This window comes from Macaca thibetana, chromosome 11 (assembly GCF_024542745.1).
Source record: "Macaca thibetana thibetana isolate TM-01 chromosome 11, ASM2454274v1, whole genome shotgun sequence".
In the NCBI taxonomy this organism is placed as follows: Eukaryota; Metazoa; Chordata; class Mammalia; order Primates; family Cercopithecidae; genus Macaca; species Macaca thibetana.
This window is the reverse complement of record NC_065588.1, coordinates 109,088,544-109,104,439: the sequence shown is the minus strand read 5'-3', so window position 1 is coordinate 109,104,439 and position 15,896 is coordinate 109,088,544. Positions and strand designations below refer to the sequence as shown.

The 15,896-nt window shown below is 45.5% G+C and overlaps 1 protein-coding gene across 1 annotated transcript in view; it reads right to left on the bottom strand.

Annotated features, from left to right (window-relative positions):
* RPH3A (rabphilin 3A) overlaps positions 1–15,896 on the bottom strand; it is a 114,217-nt gene that overhangs the window by 16,585 nt on the left and 81,736 nt on the right. The window contains 9 exon segments of the mRNA XM_050749963.1: positions 1,336–1,445; positions 2,891–2,965; positions 5,491–5,570; positions 7,781–8,005; positions 8,905–8,967; positions 9,467–9,553; positions 13,456–13,566; positions 13,569–13,770; positions 15,717–15,800. Coding sequence (XP_050605920.1) covers positions 1,336–1,445; positions 2,891–2,965; positions 5,491–5,570; positions 7,781–8,005; positions 8,905–8,967; positions 9,467–9,553; positions 13,456–13,566; positions 13,569–13,770; positions 15,717–15,800 — 1,037 coding nt within the window.

Sequence of the window (15,896 nt, the reverse complement as noted above, 5' to 3'; positions counted from 1 at the left end):
CCAGGGGAGTATTCAATAGGAAGGGGCCACAGTGGGGGGCTTCTGCAGCCTAGGAATGTTCCGTTCCTTAAGCCCAGTATGTTCACTATTGTGAAAATTCATCAATCTGTGCACTTATTATATGTGCATTATGCTAAATGAATGTTATGCCACAATAAAAATATTTACTTAGAATAATGTTGCAGCCAATTTGGAAAGCAGTTTGCATGTCTTGTAAAATTGTTTTGAAAAAATCACATATCCCATGATCCAGTAATAATTCTCTTTGGTTTCTGTCCTAAGGAAACACTCATATGTACACAAGGGAGAATGAAGTTGCTCATTGCAACTTTGTTTGTAGTAGAGAAAAGCTGGAAACAATTTAAATGCCCACCTGTAGGGAATTGGCTAAATAAACTGGTAAAACATTTACATAAAAATTTAAAACATGCCAAATAATACTGTACATTGTTTATAGATACATAATTAGGAAGTATAAGACATACTTGAGAATGATACCCCAATAATTCAGGATGGTGTTTAGCTCTTGGGAGAGAAGGAAGAGGACAGGACAGGGTGGGATATAGAATATACAAAAGGGGCTTCAACTTGCATAGGAGTGCTTTATTTCTTAAAAAAACAGCTGATGCAAACACAGCAAAATAGCAAGATTTTTAACAGATCAAGTATTGGGTGGGTTCATGGATGTTTGTTTTAGTATATGCTACACTTTTCTATTAATCTGTAATATTTAAGAATAAGGACATTTAAAAAAATCTGTGATAAACCCATTCTGTAGAATATTCTGAGGCAGTTAAAAATTAGGTAGATTTAAACGTTTTTTCACGGCTATAACACCAAGATATATTGTTAAGAATAAAAGGCAAGTTCCATATATATGTATATCCATTACTTCTAATGGCAAAAACTGCAATTACTTTCACACCAGCCTAATAATTCAACATTGTAGAAGAATATGAAATGGTGTCAATGTATTCTTAAGTGATACAGATATATTAATGGGATGATCCATTGTAATAAACATTTTTATAAGCACTCAATTTTATTAGGAAAAAACTTTCACATACACACCCACACATGCACCCACCCCCCACACACACCCTGAATGAACAGATACCAAGATGTTAACAGTGAACAGTTTCAACTTACCTGTATTTTCCAAAATTTCTACCAAAAATATATATCATTTTTTGGTAAAAGTAAACAAGCAAGAAAAAAATAAACTATGCAGAGACCTTTTTAGAGTGAGGCTCTGAGGGCCTCACCCCAAGTCTCAGTTCCGCCCACCCTGAGTCTCCCCTTCACCTCCCTCTCTGCCCTCTGCCTGGCAGGTACCTGAGGGTCTTCCTTTGCATGTCCTCATCGGTGATGCCGTGATAGACGAGGGTCTCATTCCAGACGGGGTTCCGGGTATTCCGCAGAGTTTTTGTACGAAGCTTGTTGGACTAGAGCCCCACAGAGATGGATAGAGACACCTACCTCAGTGGGGAGCCAGTTCTGGAACCCCATCGTTTGGGCTGACATGGGGTGGGTCGGCGGTTTTCCCCATAGGAGTGTCCAGGGTCTTAGTTATTCCCAAATGCATGTTCTCAGGGAGTGGGGGACATCCTCTAGGATCATGGCCACAGAAAAATGGATCAATGCTTGACACTGGGTCCCCTCTCCCTCCATGCACTGAGCCTCCTCCTTGAACTTTCCCTTAAGAAAGCAGAGACGTCTTCCTTTGAGAAGAAATCATTTATAGGTCAGGGAGTCCGAAACGAGAGTCACCCATTCCCATTTAGGCAGGGGATATTGGGATGGCTCTCCCTGTTCCCCCCAAATAGTACCCTTCATGCCCAAAATTCCTTAGAGGGGCCAACAGTTTTCATTTTACTCTGAGACAGAGAAGGCTAGAAATGCAACTATGCCCAGAAGAGGTGGGCTGGTGACAAATCTCATTCATGCTAACATGCAAATGATTCACATTAGATTCTTCAGCAAAGCAGCTTTGGCTGTTAGGAGTGGGTAAAGGAGGGCATCTAGAGGAGAAGCAAACATCACTGGGGAGTGAGGAGGAGCAGGGGCCAAACACTTCATAATTTGACCATGGCCAGGTGACGAACTGTCTTTCCTTGATCCAAAGAAGTGTGAGACAAAGTGTGTGTGCGTGTGTTGAGGGTGGGGGGCGGTGTGCACATGCGTACATGTGTCCTCTTTTGTCTCATGGAGCATTTGGTACTTGCAGGGGTATTTAACAGGCATTTTCTGAAGATCATTTGACAGATGTACTGTCACCTTTGCCTTTAGGACGTCTATGTCAAATTAACACAAAGCACAAAACAAAACCCAGGCAGCCACACTTCCATTTCCAGCCATGTACTCTGGGTGGGCCAATCCCCAGAGAGGAGAATTCACCCCAGAGCAAAGCAATGCTCAGCTGGTGAGCTGGAGGGGAGAGAAGGGTGGGAGGGCCAGGGCTTCAGAGAATACTCTCTGAAGGGCTTAGTCCTGAAATGTGGAGAGAGTGGCTCATTTCTATTGAGAGATGAGTGTGTGGTTGGGGGTATAAAATATATGAGGGAGGTGAGCCAGAGCCAGCAGTGGGAGAGCTGCTGAAGGTGTTCGAGCAGATGAAGGGCATCGTCAGGGCATCTGCTTCTCTTCTGGCATTGGCAACTCCCCAGATCCCAGGTTTCTGAGTTGGAGAAATGGGCAGAGCCCCTGCCCAAGGGAGAATGACCCCTGGAACATACTTTACTTGCTCTGCAATGGCTTTGCTACTCACAGGATGAGGTGGGGTTGGGGATTTGGGGCAGATAAGGGCTATTTTAGGCTCTGAGCTGAGAACCCTGGGTATCTGCCAGGGCCCATGCACCCGGTTTGCAGAGAAGCCCAGGCCATATGGTACCTTGCTGGCTCCCGGCAGGAGGTGCAGCTTAACGTAGGGATCAGCCAAGCCATTTGAATCCATGGGCTTCAGGCCCTGCAAAAGAAGGAGGCAATGGTGTGAGGGCCTCAGGAGGGCCCAGTGCTCAGCTGTCATCAGCAATTGGCATAGCCCCCTGGCATCTGTCCTGCCTGTTGGTCCACCCTGTGTGCTTCCTTCTCCAAAGAGAGAGAAGGGAAATGCAGTATCATGGAAAGAGTGCTGGGACAGGAGACAAGGTTTCAAACCTGGCCATGTCACTTCCTGGCTATGTGACCTTAGGCAAGTTTCTTAACCTATCTGAGCCTCAGTTTCCCCACCTGTCAAATGAGGATGAGAACAGTACCTGCTTCATAAGGTGGTGAGATTTAAATGCAATTCCACCTGCAAAATGCTGGCATATGATCAAGGCTGGATTGTTATTGCTAGGATGGGAGGAGATGTCCCAGAAGAGTAAAGGCCAGGTTAGGGGAAGGAGAAGACTCCTACATTCCGGCCCTGACCCCTGCATTATCTTCTGAAACTTCAGTGTCTCCATCCATCAGGGCTGGGATGAGGCTCAGATGAGATACTATAAGGAAGTTTGGGGTAGGTAGGAATTAAGTTGATCTGTTAAAATGAGCAATCTCCAAATTCCTGGGGCTTAGACATACTCTGTCCATCCTCTACGTTCAGACCAGGCAGATGTCCCACCTCTGGGGTCCTGCCATCCCACTGCACAGCACTTATACCATGCACAATTGACCATGAACAACACGGGTGTGAACTGTGTGGGTCCACTTACATGACAATTTTCTTCCACCTCTGCCACCCCCGAGACAGCAAGACCAACCCCTCCTCTTCCTCGTCCTCCTCAGCCTACTCAACATGAAGACCATGAGGATGAAGACCTTCATGGTGATCCCCTTCCACTTAATGAATAGTAAATACATTTTCTCTTCCTTAGGATGTTCTCAATCAATATGAATTTTCTTTCTGCTAGCTTACTTTATTGTAAGAATACAGTACCTAATACCTAAAGTATCCAAAAGATGTGTTCACTGATTGTTTATGTTGTCAGAAAGGCTTCCAGGCAACAGTTGGCTAGTAGTAGTTACGTTTTTAGGGAATCAAAAGTTATACCATAGATTTTCAGCTGCACAGGGATTAACTGAACTCCCACATTGTTCAAGGTCAACTGTATTGTGTCCAGTGATCTTGGATCTTGTTTCCCCACTTGTTCAATGGGGCTGGCAGCAACTCCTGCTTCATGGGGCTCTTAGAGGATTAAATGAGATCTTGCTGTAAAGATCAGCTCCATCCCTTATCAGCTGTGTGACCTCAGGCTTTAACTTCCTAGACCTGTTTCCCCATCTGTACAATGGGGCTATTAAGAATCCCTACCTCAGAAGTTTCTATGAAAAGGAAACAAAATAATGTATGCACTTACTTAACTGCGTTATTGGCGGGGGTGGAGGGGCAGTGTTAAGTGCATCTAAGTGCTTGCCATAGTGACAATAAATAGGTGTCCAATAAATGCTGATGCATACATACTTGGTGCCCAATAAATGCCTATATATTATAGGTGCCCAATAAATGCTGCTACATGACAGGTGTCCAATAAATGCTGATACATAATTGGTACTCAATAAAGAAGTGACTTGGGCAAAGTAATGTGTTGGTCTAGGAGTTATATTAAGCACTTTGTACCTTATTTATCATTCAAATTGAGACATTTGAAGAGTGAAAAAGGAAGCACTTAATTATTATGGCAAGGCAACAGGCACAGAAGGGAACTGTCCTGGAAAAACTGGAACATGTGCCCACCACTATCCTTATGGGAGAGACACTACTATTATCCCTGATTTACAAATAGGCACACTGAGACACAGAGGGGTTAAGTCACTTCCCCCAAGTCACACAGCTAGGAATGGTCAGGGCTGGTATCTGAACCCAAGAAGCCTGGTTCCTGAGCCCCTGCTTGTTTTTCTGTGTGGCCCAGGTCTGGGGCTTTGCAGGGGAGGGGTGCAACCCTAGTCAATTACTTTCTGGGGTTTGCACTGGCTTCACCCAGCTTTTTCCCCTGGGGTCTGGAATCAAGTCAGCTCACTCCTCCGGAGCCTGCGGCAAGGCTGTCCCGCCCCCTTTGAAGCCCATTTTAGTGTCCCTGTGTCTCGGCTGCTGCTCCAGCGTGACAGCCGCTTCAGTAGAAGGGGCCTCAGGCAGACACAGAGATGAGGCCGTTCCATGGATATGTCAGCTGTCGAGCCAGGCTGTCATCTCCTCCCAGGCAGAACCTCCACCATCCCCTCCAGAGACACTGCTGGCCCAGGCAGATAGAGGCCGACTCTGCCCTTGAAGCCTGGCTGCATGTACTCCCAGGAAGTGGCTGCAGATAAGTGAAACCCCTCTGGGACCATCCCTGGAGGAGGAAGGCCTCCCAGAAAGGAATTCGCCTAATTACTGTGACTCTCCTCATCACCGTCACTATCATCGATAGACAAACAACAACAGGAGACAGGCCTGGTTACCCATCCCCATCTGAGTCTCCTAGCCATGCCAGAGCATCCTGAGAGGTCCCCTGCTTGGTCCCCATCACCCACCTTGGCCTTAATGATGGTGCACTGCAGGGAGCTGTTGTCCTGGTCGTAGAGAAGGCTGAATTCCAGGGCACCCAGCGTGGCTGAAGGGGGCAGAGACAGGAACCAAGATAATGAACATTCAATCACTCAGCAAACATTTCCTGAGCACTTACTATGTGCCCAGGCTGGGCTATGAATTGAGACTACAGAAGAGAGGAAAACTCAGTTTTTGCTGTGAGTACCTCGTCTTGGTAGACCCTGCACTACCTTAGAGCGCTCAGGATGTCTGTGATCATTTCATCATCTGTGCACTTGCCTAGGTAATACCTTTCTGTCCTGATAGATTGAGAACCCCATGAGGGCAATAGCTGGAATTATCTTGTTGACTGCTGTGTCCAACACACGGCCCATAGTCGTAGGTGCTCACTTATTTGCTGAAGGGATAAATGAGTCTCAGCATTTGCTGTTCCCTCTGCCTGGAATGCTCTCCCTCTAGATCCTTACATGGCTTTCTCAGCTTAAATGTCACCTCCTCAGAGAAGCCTTCCTTGATCACTCTCTAAAGTAGCTAACATTGTAGTCACTCAATATATTTTATTTCCTTTATGGTGCTCTGTCTCCACTCGAAATGCATTCATTGGTATGTTAACTGTCTCTCTTCACTTGAACGTAAGCTTCAGGAGAATAGCTGGGAAGTCTATCTTTTTATTTTCCCATGATATCCCCAGCATCTAGAACAGTTTAAGGCACTTAGTACATGCTCAATAAACCCTTGTCAAATATAGAGATGAGTGAGTGTGTGAAGAGTACAGGGTATGGAGACAGGTTTGTAATAAACTACCGGGATAAGTTAAAAACAGGGACGGACATGAGGCTGGGAGGACTCATCTATGCTTGGTGGGTTGGGGACATTTAAGGCTGATGGAAGGAGCAGTAGCCAGTTTTCCAGGGAAAGACCAGGATGAGGGAAAGCAGAAGGGTGCATAGACAGGGCATTTTCAGAGCAGAACCAGCCTGTGGCTGACAAGGTGGGTGGACTCCTCTCACTTCTTTCTCCTGAGACCGCAGACCCATGACCCATGGGAGAGCACAGGGCACGAAGCGGGACAGCTGATCTTCCATGCAGGCCTGGCCTCTGATCTGCTACAGCTGTGTGATTGGCCATCAGCCCCTCCTCGCACTGACTGGATGTGCTTGGACAAGTCCCTCAACCTCTCGGAGCCTCATCTCTCAATCTGTAAAATGGGAGTCATAAAAGCAACTATGCCCAGGATCGTAGGGAAGATTAAATGGGCAAATGCACAGAGTACACTCAGAATAGTGCCCAGCACAAAATGAGTGCCCAACACGTGTTGGCTTTTATTACCTCTGATGTCCATAACGCATAATAACAATTCCTCGTGTGTGTTTAGCCTTATGTAATAATGATTTCCATTTTATGAAGCACTTTCCCAGAAGGTATCTCAGTTTATCTGTCCCTTAGCCCAGGGGGAGGTGGTGCTGTGCTTTTCATCTTACAGTGAGGAGAAATGACATGGCAGGCCAAGGCCATGTTGCTGGTCACAGCCTTTGATCTGGTCCTTCTGTGTGGATCCAGTTTTCCCACTTGATCAGAAACAACTGGTAATGTCCCTACCTACCAACATATATTGGATGCAGACACTTGCCAGTTCTGCCTCCCTCCAGCTCACAAAGGCTGCCCCAGGCACACCTGGTGGGGGTGGGGGTGTTGTGGGGAAATGTCACTGGTGTGTGTGTGTGTGTGTGTGTGTGTGTGTGTGTATCCCTGGGACTTGGGGCCTGGTTGGGCTAAGTACACTGTAGGCATTTTAAAAGGATGCAAAAGAAAATGCCCAGTAAATTTGAAATAATGATTAATAAATTACTTTCAGAAGATACACATTAAAGAGTTTTAAAAACTGTTAAAATATGCATTCACATCTAGGACCAAAACTACTGAGTTATATAATAATTCTGTGTTTAACATCTTGAGGAACTAGTAGACTGAACGTCGAGAATACAGTTAATGCCACCGAATTGAGGTCTTTAAAATGATTTAAATGGTACCATTGATGTTATTTGTATTTCACCACAATAAAAAATACATGTAGCACTTAATCTTTAGGAAGCTGATATTTTGTGAATTTAGAAACACAAATCTGCACTTCTATCACTTGGTTAATATGTTTATTAGGTCCGGCCTCTTAGGGGTCTGGGGATAGACAGGGCTGTCCCTGAGCCATTCCTGTTTTTCTGGACTTGGCTTCTGAAGTGATTTTTCCAAGATACCTCTCCCTTAGGCACCACCTACTTGCTTCATCCGAATCGTAGCTGTTGGCTTCCTCCTCCTCCTCCTCTGGGGGCCGCGGCTGGCGGGCTGCGGCAGGCTGGGGGGCAGCTGCAGATGCTTGGGAATAGGGCCCGGAGGGGTGGCTCATTCGGTCCTCTCTGGCTCCAACGGCTGGGTAGCCCCCAACTCCCCCTGTTCTCTCCTCTCGGGGTGGGGCAGTGGTCCCGGGGTCGCTCGGAACCACCTCTGCAGGGAGATAAGGAACAGGAAACATGCAGCTGAGTCCCTGTTTCATAACAGCAGCACCTAGGGACATTTTCAAAAGATGCGGATTCCCGGCTCCAGCCAGAATCAGTGGACATGCAGTGGAGCCTTGGGATCTGTGTTTGACAATAAGCCGCTCAGGCTGATTCAGATGCAGGCAAAACAGACCTCGTGGGAGTACAAATCAATGGTGTGGACTCTGGAGCCCAGACAGCCTGGGTTTGAATCTTGCCATGTGACCTGCAGCAAATTACTTAATGTCTCTGAGCCTCAATTTCTTTATCTGTAAAATGGAAATTACAATATCTGAAGCTCCTCAAATAATAGTATTTTTTTTAATGAACGAATATAAGTGCAGCACTTAAAACAGTGCCTGGTGCCTGAGAAAGCAAAAAGTGTCTCGTAGCTATGACTGATACATACGATGGTGATGCACATTGATGATATATGTTAACAGTAATCACTGTCACTCAGTGTGGGCTTAGTATATTCCAGGCAACCCACCAAGGTTTTCTACGTATTAGTTTGTTTAATCCCCCCAACAATTCTGGGAGGTAGGTCCTAGCATTATTCCCATTTTATAAATAAGGAAACTGAGGCTCAGGGAAGCTAAGTAACTTGCCCAAAGTCACACAGCCAGGAAGTGAAGGGGCAGGGATTTGAACCCAGGTAGTCTATGCTCTAAACTATACATGTTGGCATTTCTATCTAGCTAATCTTAGTACGGACTATCTAGAGTTTTAGACTCGGGGGGTTGTTCAGATCTCATCCAACAGGTCTCAGAGTACAGGCTGAGTCAAGTTCTGGCAGCTGCCTGCTCACTCAGGGAGGTAGGGGAGAGGTGGCCACTTGGGCAGGTATGGGAGGAAGCAGATACTCGCCTGGCTTCTGATCTGGAAAGCGTCCTGCTGGCCCAGGACCCGGTCTGCTGCCTCCTGGGGTCCCTGAGCAGAGAGAAGACAGAAAGAGAGATGCAGCAGAGGGGGTGGCATCATTTGGGGGTTCACCTTTTTCTTTTCATTTCACAGGGGTGGACACAGGCCCAAAGGCAGAAGGGTACCCGAGGCTGCAGGAACAGTCCCACCAGGAGGGGAGCTTTTGGACTTAGAAAGGCCTGGATCCAAGCCCCAGTGCTGTGGGAACTTCCTGAGCCTTGACTTGCTGCTCTGTGAAATGGGGGTGTTGGTCTTTGAGGTGGGAAACACTGGTGAATGAGGCGCCATCACTTTCTGCACTGGGTGGGTAAGATGCTCCCCGCCTCCTCCTCCTGCTCCCTGCCCAGCTTCTTGACCCAGGGGATTACTCGTTCTAAGGGTCTAAGAAGAGCTTAGGATTTAGTTGTGGCTGCAGCTTTGCAGAAAACCCAGCATGCTCTGCAAGCTGGTATAGGGGTCACAGCCCAGTGACAGCCTGGGCAGGTGCTAGCAGGCAAGTGGCAGGTACCTGGCTGCCCAGGCTGAGGTGGTGCTGGGCTCTGCACTGAGCCTGGGGCAGGTCTGGAGGCCTGGACTGAGTTGGCCCGTCTCAAACCTGCAGAGGAAAGAAGAGAAAACAGCCATTGTGTGTCACACACACACACAGCAGAAGGTAGCTTGGGACTGCTCAGCTGGTGTGGGGTGAGCCCCTTGGACTTTCGCTGGAGGCAGCTCCTCACTCGCTCAGCTCTTTCTGACTCTTCTGCCTTCGGTGTGTTCTTTCCTCTCAATCCTCAGACTCTGGTGAGTCACAGCAGCAGCACAGATGTTAAAAAGCACAGGTTCTATAATTCTCCTTCCACCTGTGTGGCCTTGCTCAAGTGACCTGTCCTCTCTGGCCTCAGTTTCCTCACCTGGTATATGGAGATAATCACTTAACTGATAGAGCTGTGGGGAAGATACAATGTTACAAATAGGCAATGCTCAGAACAGTACTTGGCATGTACTAAAGACTCGACACATGTCAAGTGGTGAGATTATTTTATTATTATTGAAAGAATGTGTCTTTACCTTCATATGGACTTGGCTTTGCCTTCCTGCTGTTTCCTATATGGGCTGTGTGACCTTGGGCTGGTCACTCACTCTCTCTGAACCTTAGATGCCCCATGGAGGCAACAGTTCCACTTAACTCATAATAGTAATGAATTAACATTTATTTAGTGCTTGCCATATGCCAGGAACTTTACATATAAGAACTTCTTTAATTTCTACACTAATAACCACTAATAACCTTATGGGATGGGGCCTTATTGTCTCCATTTTACAGATGGGGAAACTGAGGCACAGAGAAGTTACTGAGCTCATCTAATGTCTCTTGGCTGGTTAGTGCAGAGCCAGGGTTTGAATGCTGGCAGTTGGTCTCTGGAGTCTATACCAGAGACCCTCACATGCTGTTGCTTCCCAGAGAGGGACTGAATTGAATAATGCGTGCAGCAGCTTCTGGTACCCAGAAGGTGTGATGTTCTGGGAAGAAAGCCCTGCCTTCTCTTACTTCACGGGGCTAGATGCCGTCTTTCCTGAATCCAGCACTTTTGGCTGGATGGATGCTTGAATACACATAACAGAGGGTACTTTACCACCTCTACCTGGGAGCTTATGAGTTACCAAGTCCTGTCCCAGGTTCCTACATTAGCACGGCCATTTGTTTGTTCATTTGAGGCCTCGTTCATTTGTTCGTTCATTCATTCACTCATTCATTCATTCATTCAACAAGCATCCATTGGGTATCTACCAAGTGCCAATCCCTGGGCTAAGATGGACAAAACACCATCTTATATCCTCCAGGAGTGCACAGCCTAGTCACAGGAAGGAGACAGACACTGAAATGATGAGTTTATGAGGCAACAATAGCCAACAGTCATTGAGTTCTTCAAATGCACCCCTCATGGGGTACATGAACCATCACCTCATGGAAGCTTCACAACTCAATGCCATGCATGGTATTGTGTTTCCCACTTTGCAGTTGAGGTAGTGGGGGTTAAATATGCCCAAGGTCACATAACCAGGAAGCCCCTAAGGTAGGACTTCTGTCCAAGTCTATCTCAGATCTTGTTGAATGTATAAATGACACCCGAAGTCCATCAACAATAGAATAAGCTACTCCAAGAGGAAAGGAGTCCCCCCTTACAGAGAGTATGTGGGTGATCAAACCCCTTTCAGAATCCTCTGAAGGGATTTCCACACTGTGTGTGAGGGAGGACCCTGAGATTCCAGGATTAAGCCCTGGAACAAGGGAGTTTTACTGATAATTTGTTTTACTGAGCTGCTCTCAGTCCCTCAAGTGGAACTTATAACAGACCAGCTAGGAGCATTGGCTCTGCACGTGAACTGCCTGGGTTAAACACCAGCCCTGCTATTACTTTTATGTGAGCTTGAGATTGTTTTAGCCTCTCTTTGCTGCATCTATTATGTGAAGACGAATACAATAGTACCTATCCAAAAAGAGTTGTTGATTGGATCAATATGGCTCATGCAAAGGGTTTAATCACATACGTGGCAGAGAGTAGATGCTCAATAAGTTTAAGTTGCTATTATGATTATTAATTCAAATATGGAAGCACTTGAGAGCCTATAATCAACTAGGAATCTTAGTATAGGCTGGAAAATGATGGGAAAGAGATAAAATTATGGTAGATGCTCCAAATATTTGGAAACATAATAAATTAATGGAGAGAGACATGTCCCTGGTATTATGAGGGAAAGAGATTCAGGCTATAATGCTTTAGACAGTGGTAAGTCCTGCATTAGGGCTGCGTCTCACTACCCTGGGAGCTCAGAGAAGGTAGCAGCTAACCCAGCTCAAGGTGGAGCAGGTGCATGCTAGAAGCTAGACCGGGGGAACATTTACATTGACTCCTGAGGGACAGGGGATTCAAATCCAGTTCAGAAATGTCCTATGACCGTCTTTGTCTTCAGAAGACAAAATAATATTGACGCCAAAAGCAGGATTTGATATGCAGAAATTAACTCGAAATGGATCAAAGACCCAAACATAAGGGCTAAAACTAGAAAACTCTTCGAAGAAAACATAAAGGAACTTCTTCAGGATCTTAGATTAGGCAATGATTTCTTAGATACGACACTAAAAACATAGGCAAGAAAAGAAAAAACAAGATAAACTGTGCTTCATCAAAATAAAAGTTTTCTGTGCATCAAATGACACTATAAAAGAGTGAAAAAACAACCCATGAAATAAGAGAAAAATGTGTAAATTATATATCTGATAAAATATTAATATCCAGAATACATAAAGAACTTCTATGACTCAACAACAAAAGACAAACTATCCAATTTAAAATGTTTTCAAAGGACTTGAATAGCTGTCTCTCCAGGGAAAATACACAAATGTCCAAAAGCACATGAAAAGATGCTCAACATCACTAATCACGAGGGAAATGCAAGTCAAAACCACAAGGAGATGCCACTTCACACCCATTGGGATGACTATTATTAAAAAGAAAAACAAAACCCAGAGAACAACAGATATTGATGAGGACATGAAGAAATGAGAACCCTTGTGCATTGTTGGTGGAAATCTAAAAATGTCTCAGCCACCATGGAAAACGGTATGGTGGTTCCTCAAAAAATTAAACACAGAATTACCATATGATCCAGCAACTTCACTTCTATGTATATACTCAAAAGAATGGAATGTAACAGATATTTGTATGTCAGGCACACAATGACATCATTTACAACAGCTAAAAGGTTGAAACAACCCAAACTTCCATTGATGGGTGAATGGATAAACAAAATGTAGTATATATATGTGTGTATATACACACACTATATATATGTATATATACATGTATATACATATACACCACTATATATAGTATATGTACTGTATGTATATACACTATATGTATATAATATACAACATATACTATATATTGTGTATTATATTATATATTATATATACTGTGTTTCTATATATTCTATTGTATATATGTATACTATATTATGTGTCTATCTGTATACTATATACACAATAGAATGTTATGTATTCTTAATTTATGCCCAGTGTTCCATTATTGGAACGCTAAACTTGTAGGAGTTATTTATATCCTACTGCTCAAAGTCGCCGTCAAGGTCTGATTTTTTACAAAAAAAAATTGCAACCTCCAGCATAAATGGGTTAAAAAGGAAAGAAATTCTGACACATGCTGCAACACGGATGAACCTTGAAAACATTATGCTAGGTGAAATAAGCCAGTCATGAAAGGACAAATTCTGTATGCTTCTACTGATATGCAGTACCTAGAGTAGTTAAAGCCATAGATACAGAATCAAGAATAGTGGTTACCAGGGGCTGGGCAGAGAGAAGAGTGTGGAATTATTATTTAATGGATACAAAGTTTCAGTTTGTAATGACAAGAAAGTTCTGCAGATGCATAGTGGCATTTTTTGAGTCTCCCTATCCAGAGAACTGTCTCTGGATTTGCCCATCTTGCTCACCTGCTGGGCTCCGGCTGGAGTCTCCAGCACCTCCGCTGTGGTCCCAGCTCTCTGAATCCCGGCTAGATGAGCCCATAGGCCATCCCTCAGGTAGACCAGTTGGCTAAGATCTGTCCTTGGTCCTGAAAGAAGCACCTGCTTTGTCCTACCTCGAGCTGGAGCCCGGGCCGGCTGCTTGGGCTCAGAAGCAGGCTGTTCAGGAGCAGCAGGCTCACTGACAGGCTGCTGGGGCTTGGTCTTCTTTATAGGCATAGGCTGTGGGAGGACCTGTTTGGGGAAGCCTTTGAAGAACCATGCTCCAGAACGCTTCCACACCTGGGGAGGAGAGACAGGGATTGAAGATGTGGCAACCAAGCACTGTTGCTCTTACCTTCATGAGTGCCCATTTTTATCTTTCCTCCTCGTCCAAAGCACACTGACACAATAGCCAGCACAATTTTCTTACTACTACAGAGCCCTGCACAATTCATACTTATTCAGTCCATCCACCCTGAACACTCAGTAGAAAGGGCTTGAGTTTACCCATGGAGAAAGTGGAGTTTGGGGGCCGGGCGCGGTGGCTCAAGCCTGTAATCCCAGCACTTTGGGCGGCCAAGACTGGTGGATCACGAGGTCAGGAGATTGAGACCATCCTGGCTAACACGGTGAAACCCTGTCTCTACTAAAAGATACAAAAATATAGCCGGGTGAGGTGGCGGGCGCCTGTAGTCCCAGCTACTCAGGAGGCTGAGGCAGGAGAATGGCATGAACCTGGGAGGAGGAGCTTGCAGTGAGCTGAGATCCGGCCACTGCACTCCAGCCTGGGCGACAGAGCGAGACTCCGTCTCAAAAACAAGAAAAAGAAAAAAAAAAAAAAAAGGAAGAAAGTGGAGTTTGGATGGAGAAAATGGAATATCCAAAATCTTAAGGATGGGTCCAACAGTATACAGCCAGAGAATGGAAAAACAAGGGCTCAACTCCAAGTCTTCCATCTCTTAAATGTGGCATGCTCTCCACTACACTGGTTGTTGTAAACAGGGTGATCTACCTACAACTTCCCCAAGACCTCTGGCCTTTCTCCTGGCCCTGTGGGTCAGGATAGAGCAGCACACCTAGGATGGTGTGTGAAACATCTTCCATTGCCCGGTCAGATTCATTCTCCACCCTGCTCTGTGCCCCAGGAGGCTGACCAGTATGTACTGCACTAACTGGACTCCACGAAATAAACTTTGACTTCTGTCTTCAGGTTTATTTGGTCAAGGAGAGCACCAGGGATTACAACAAAGCCTCTTGAAAGCTTGGATTGCTGAAGAGTTCTCCAGACAAATAAAGAGTTTGTAGTTAAGAGGAGGGTGGGACTATGGTATTTATTTCCTTGGCTCCCCACAACCCACCACTAGTTGGACAGTGACTGCATTTCTGTTAGGCTACACCTATCTTCCAGTCTGGTAACCACTATCTCTTCTCTTCAGTCTTATCTCTTCAGTCTTAGGAGGGGAAACAGCAACCCTGTTTTTGCTGGTGCTAGGGTGACTCGTCAACCCTTGCTGATTCCTCTTAGCTCTGCCTGGACCTTTGTCAATAACACCTTCATCAAGTCCTTGATTAACCTACTGAAGTGTGCCAATGCTTTCCTGCCAGGCCCCTGACAGATATTGAGGAGAACATGGTTATTCAAACATGGTCTCAAAGGCAGGACTCTGCAGCAGTGGGTGGGGGATGAAGAAATTGGAAGAAGAAGAAAGGACTTAATTGGGGTAAGATAAGTAAGAAGCAGAACTGGGGAAGAGAAGGATGCCATGGGAGAAAGAAAGAGGGACAAAGTAAAGAGAAATTGCCAAAAAAAGCGTGTGAAGATATGAGAAACAACAAAATGAGGAAAATGGAGAAAAAAGCATAAGGATTAGAGAAAGAAAAGAGCTCAAACAAGAGGAGAGTATGAGGAAAGAAAAAAAAGGAAATAAGAAATGGAATAGAGAGACAGAAAGGAAAGATGTTGGGAGAGGAAGAATCATAAGACTCATAAGAATCAGAGAAATGGGGTCAAAGAAAGAACAGAGGCCAGAGGGCAATGAACAGAGAGGGAAGAAGAGAGGATGGGAAGGAAGAAAAAAAGTCACAGAAGCAGAGGAGGAGAAAAGAAATTCCTCCAAATAGTGTGAGGTTGTTCTGTCAATGTTCACTGCTGAGCTGGCTCCTTTCATACCAACCTCCTAAGGCACCTCTTAAGCTGGCCAAGAAAGGAGGGTGATCTAGGCACCAGATGGGACCAGGGCACTCACCTCCCTCTGCTCAATGCAGATTTTGCAGAGCCACACAGAATGCAGGCGGTTGTTGGTCTCCACTCCGCACTTGGTGCAGACATTCTGTGGATGAAACACAGGCAACACACTCAGATGAGCAATGCTCATGGGAGGCACGGCAATGTCACCCCCCGCTTTCTCTTGGTGGATGTAAAGAGG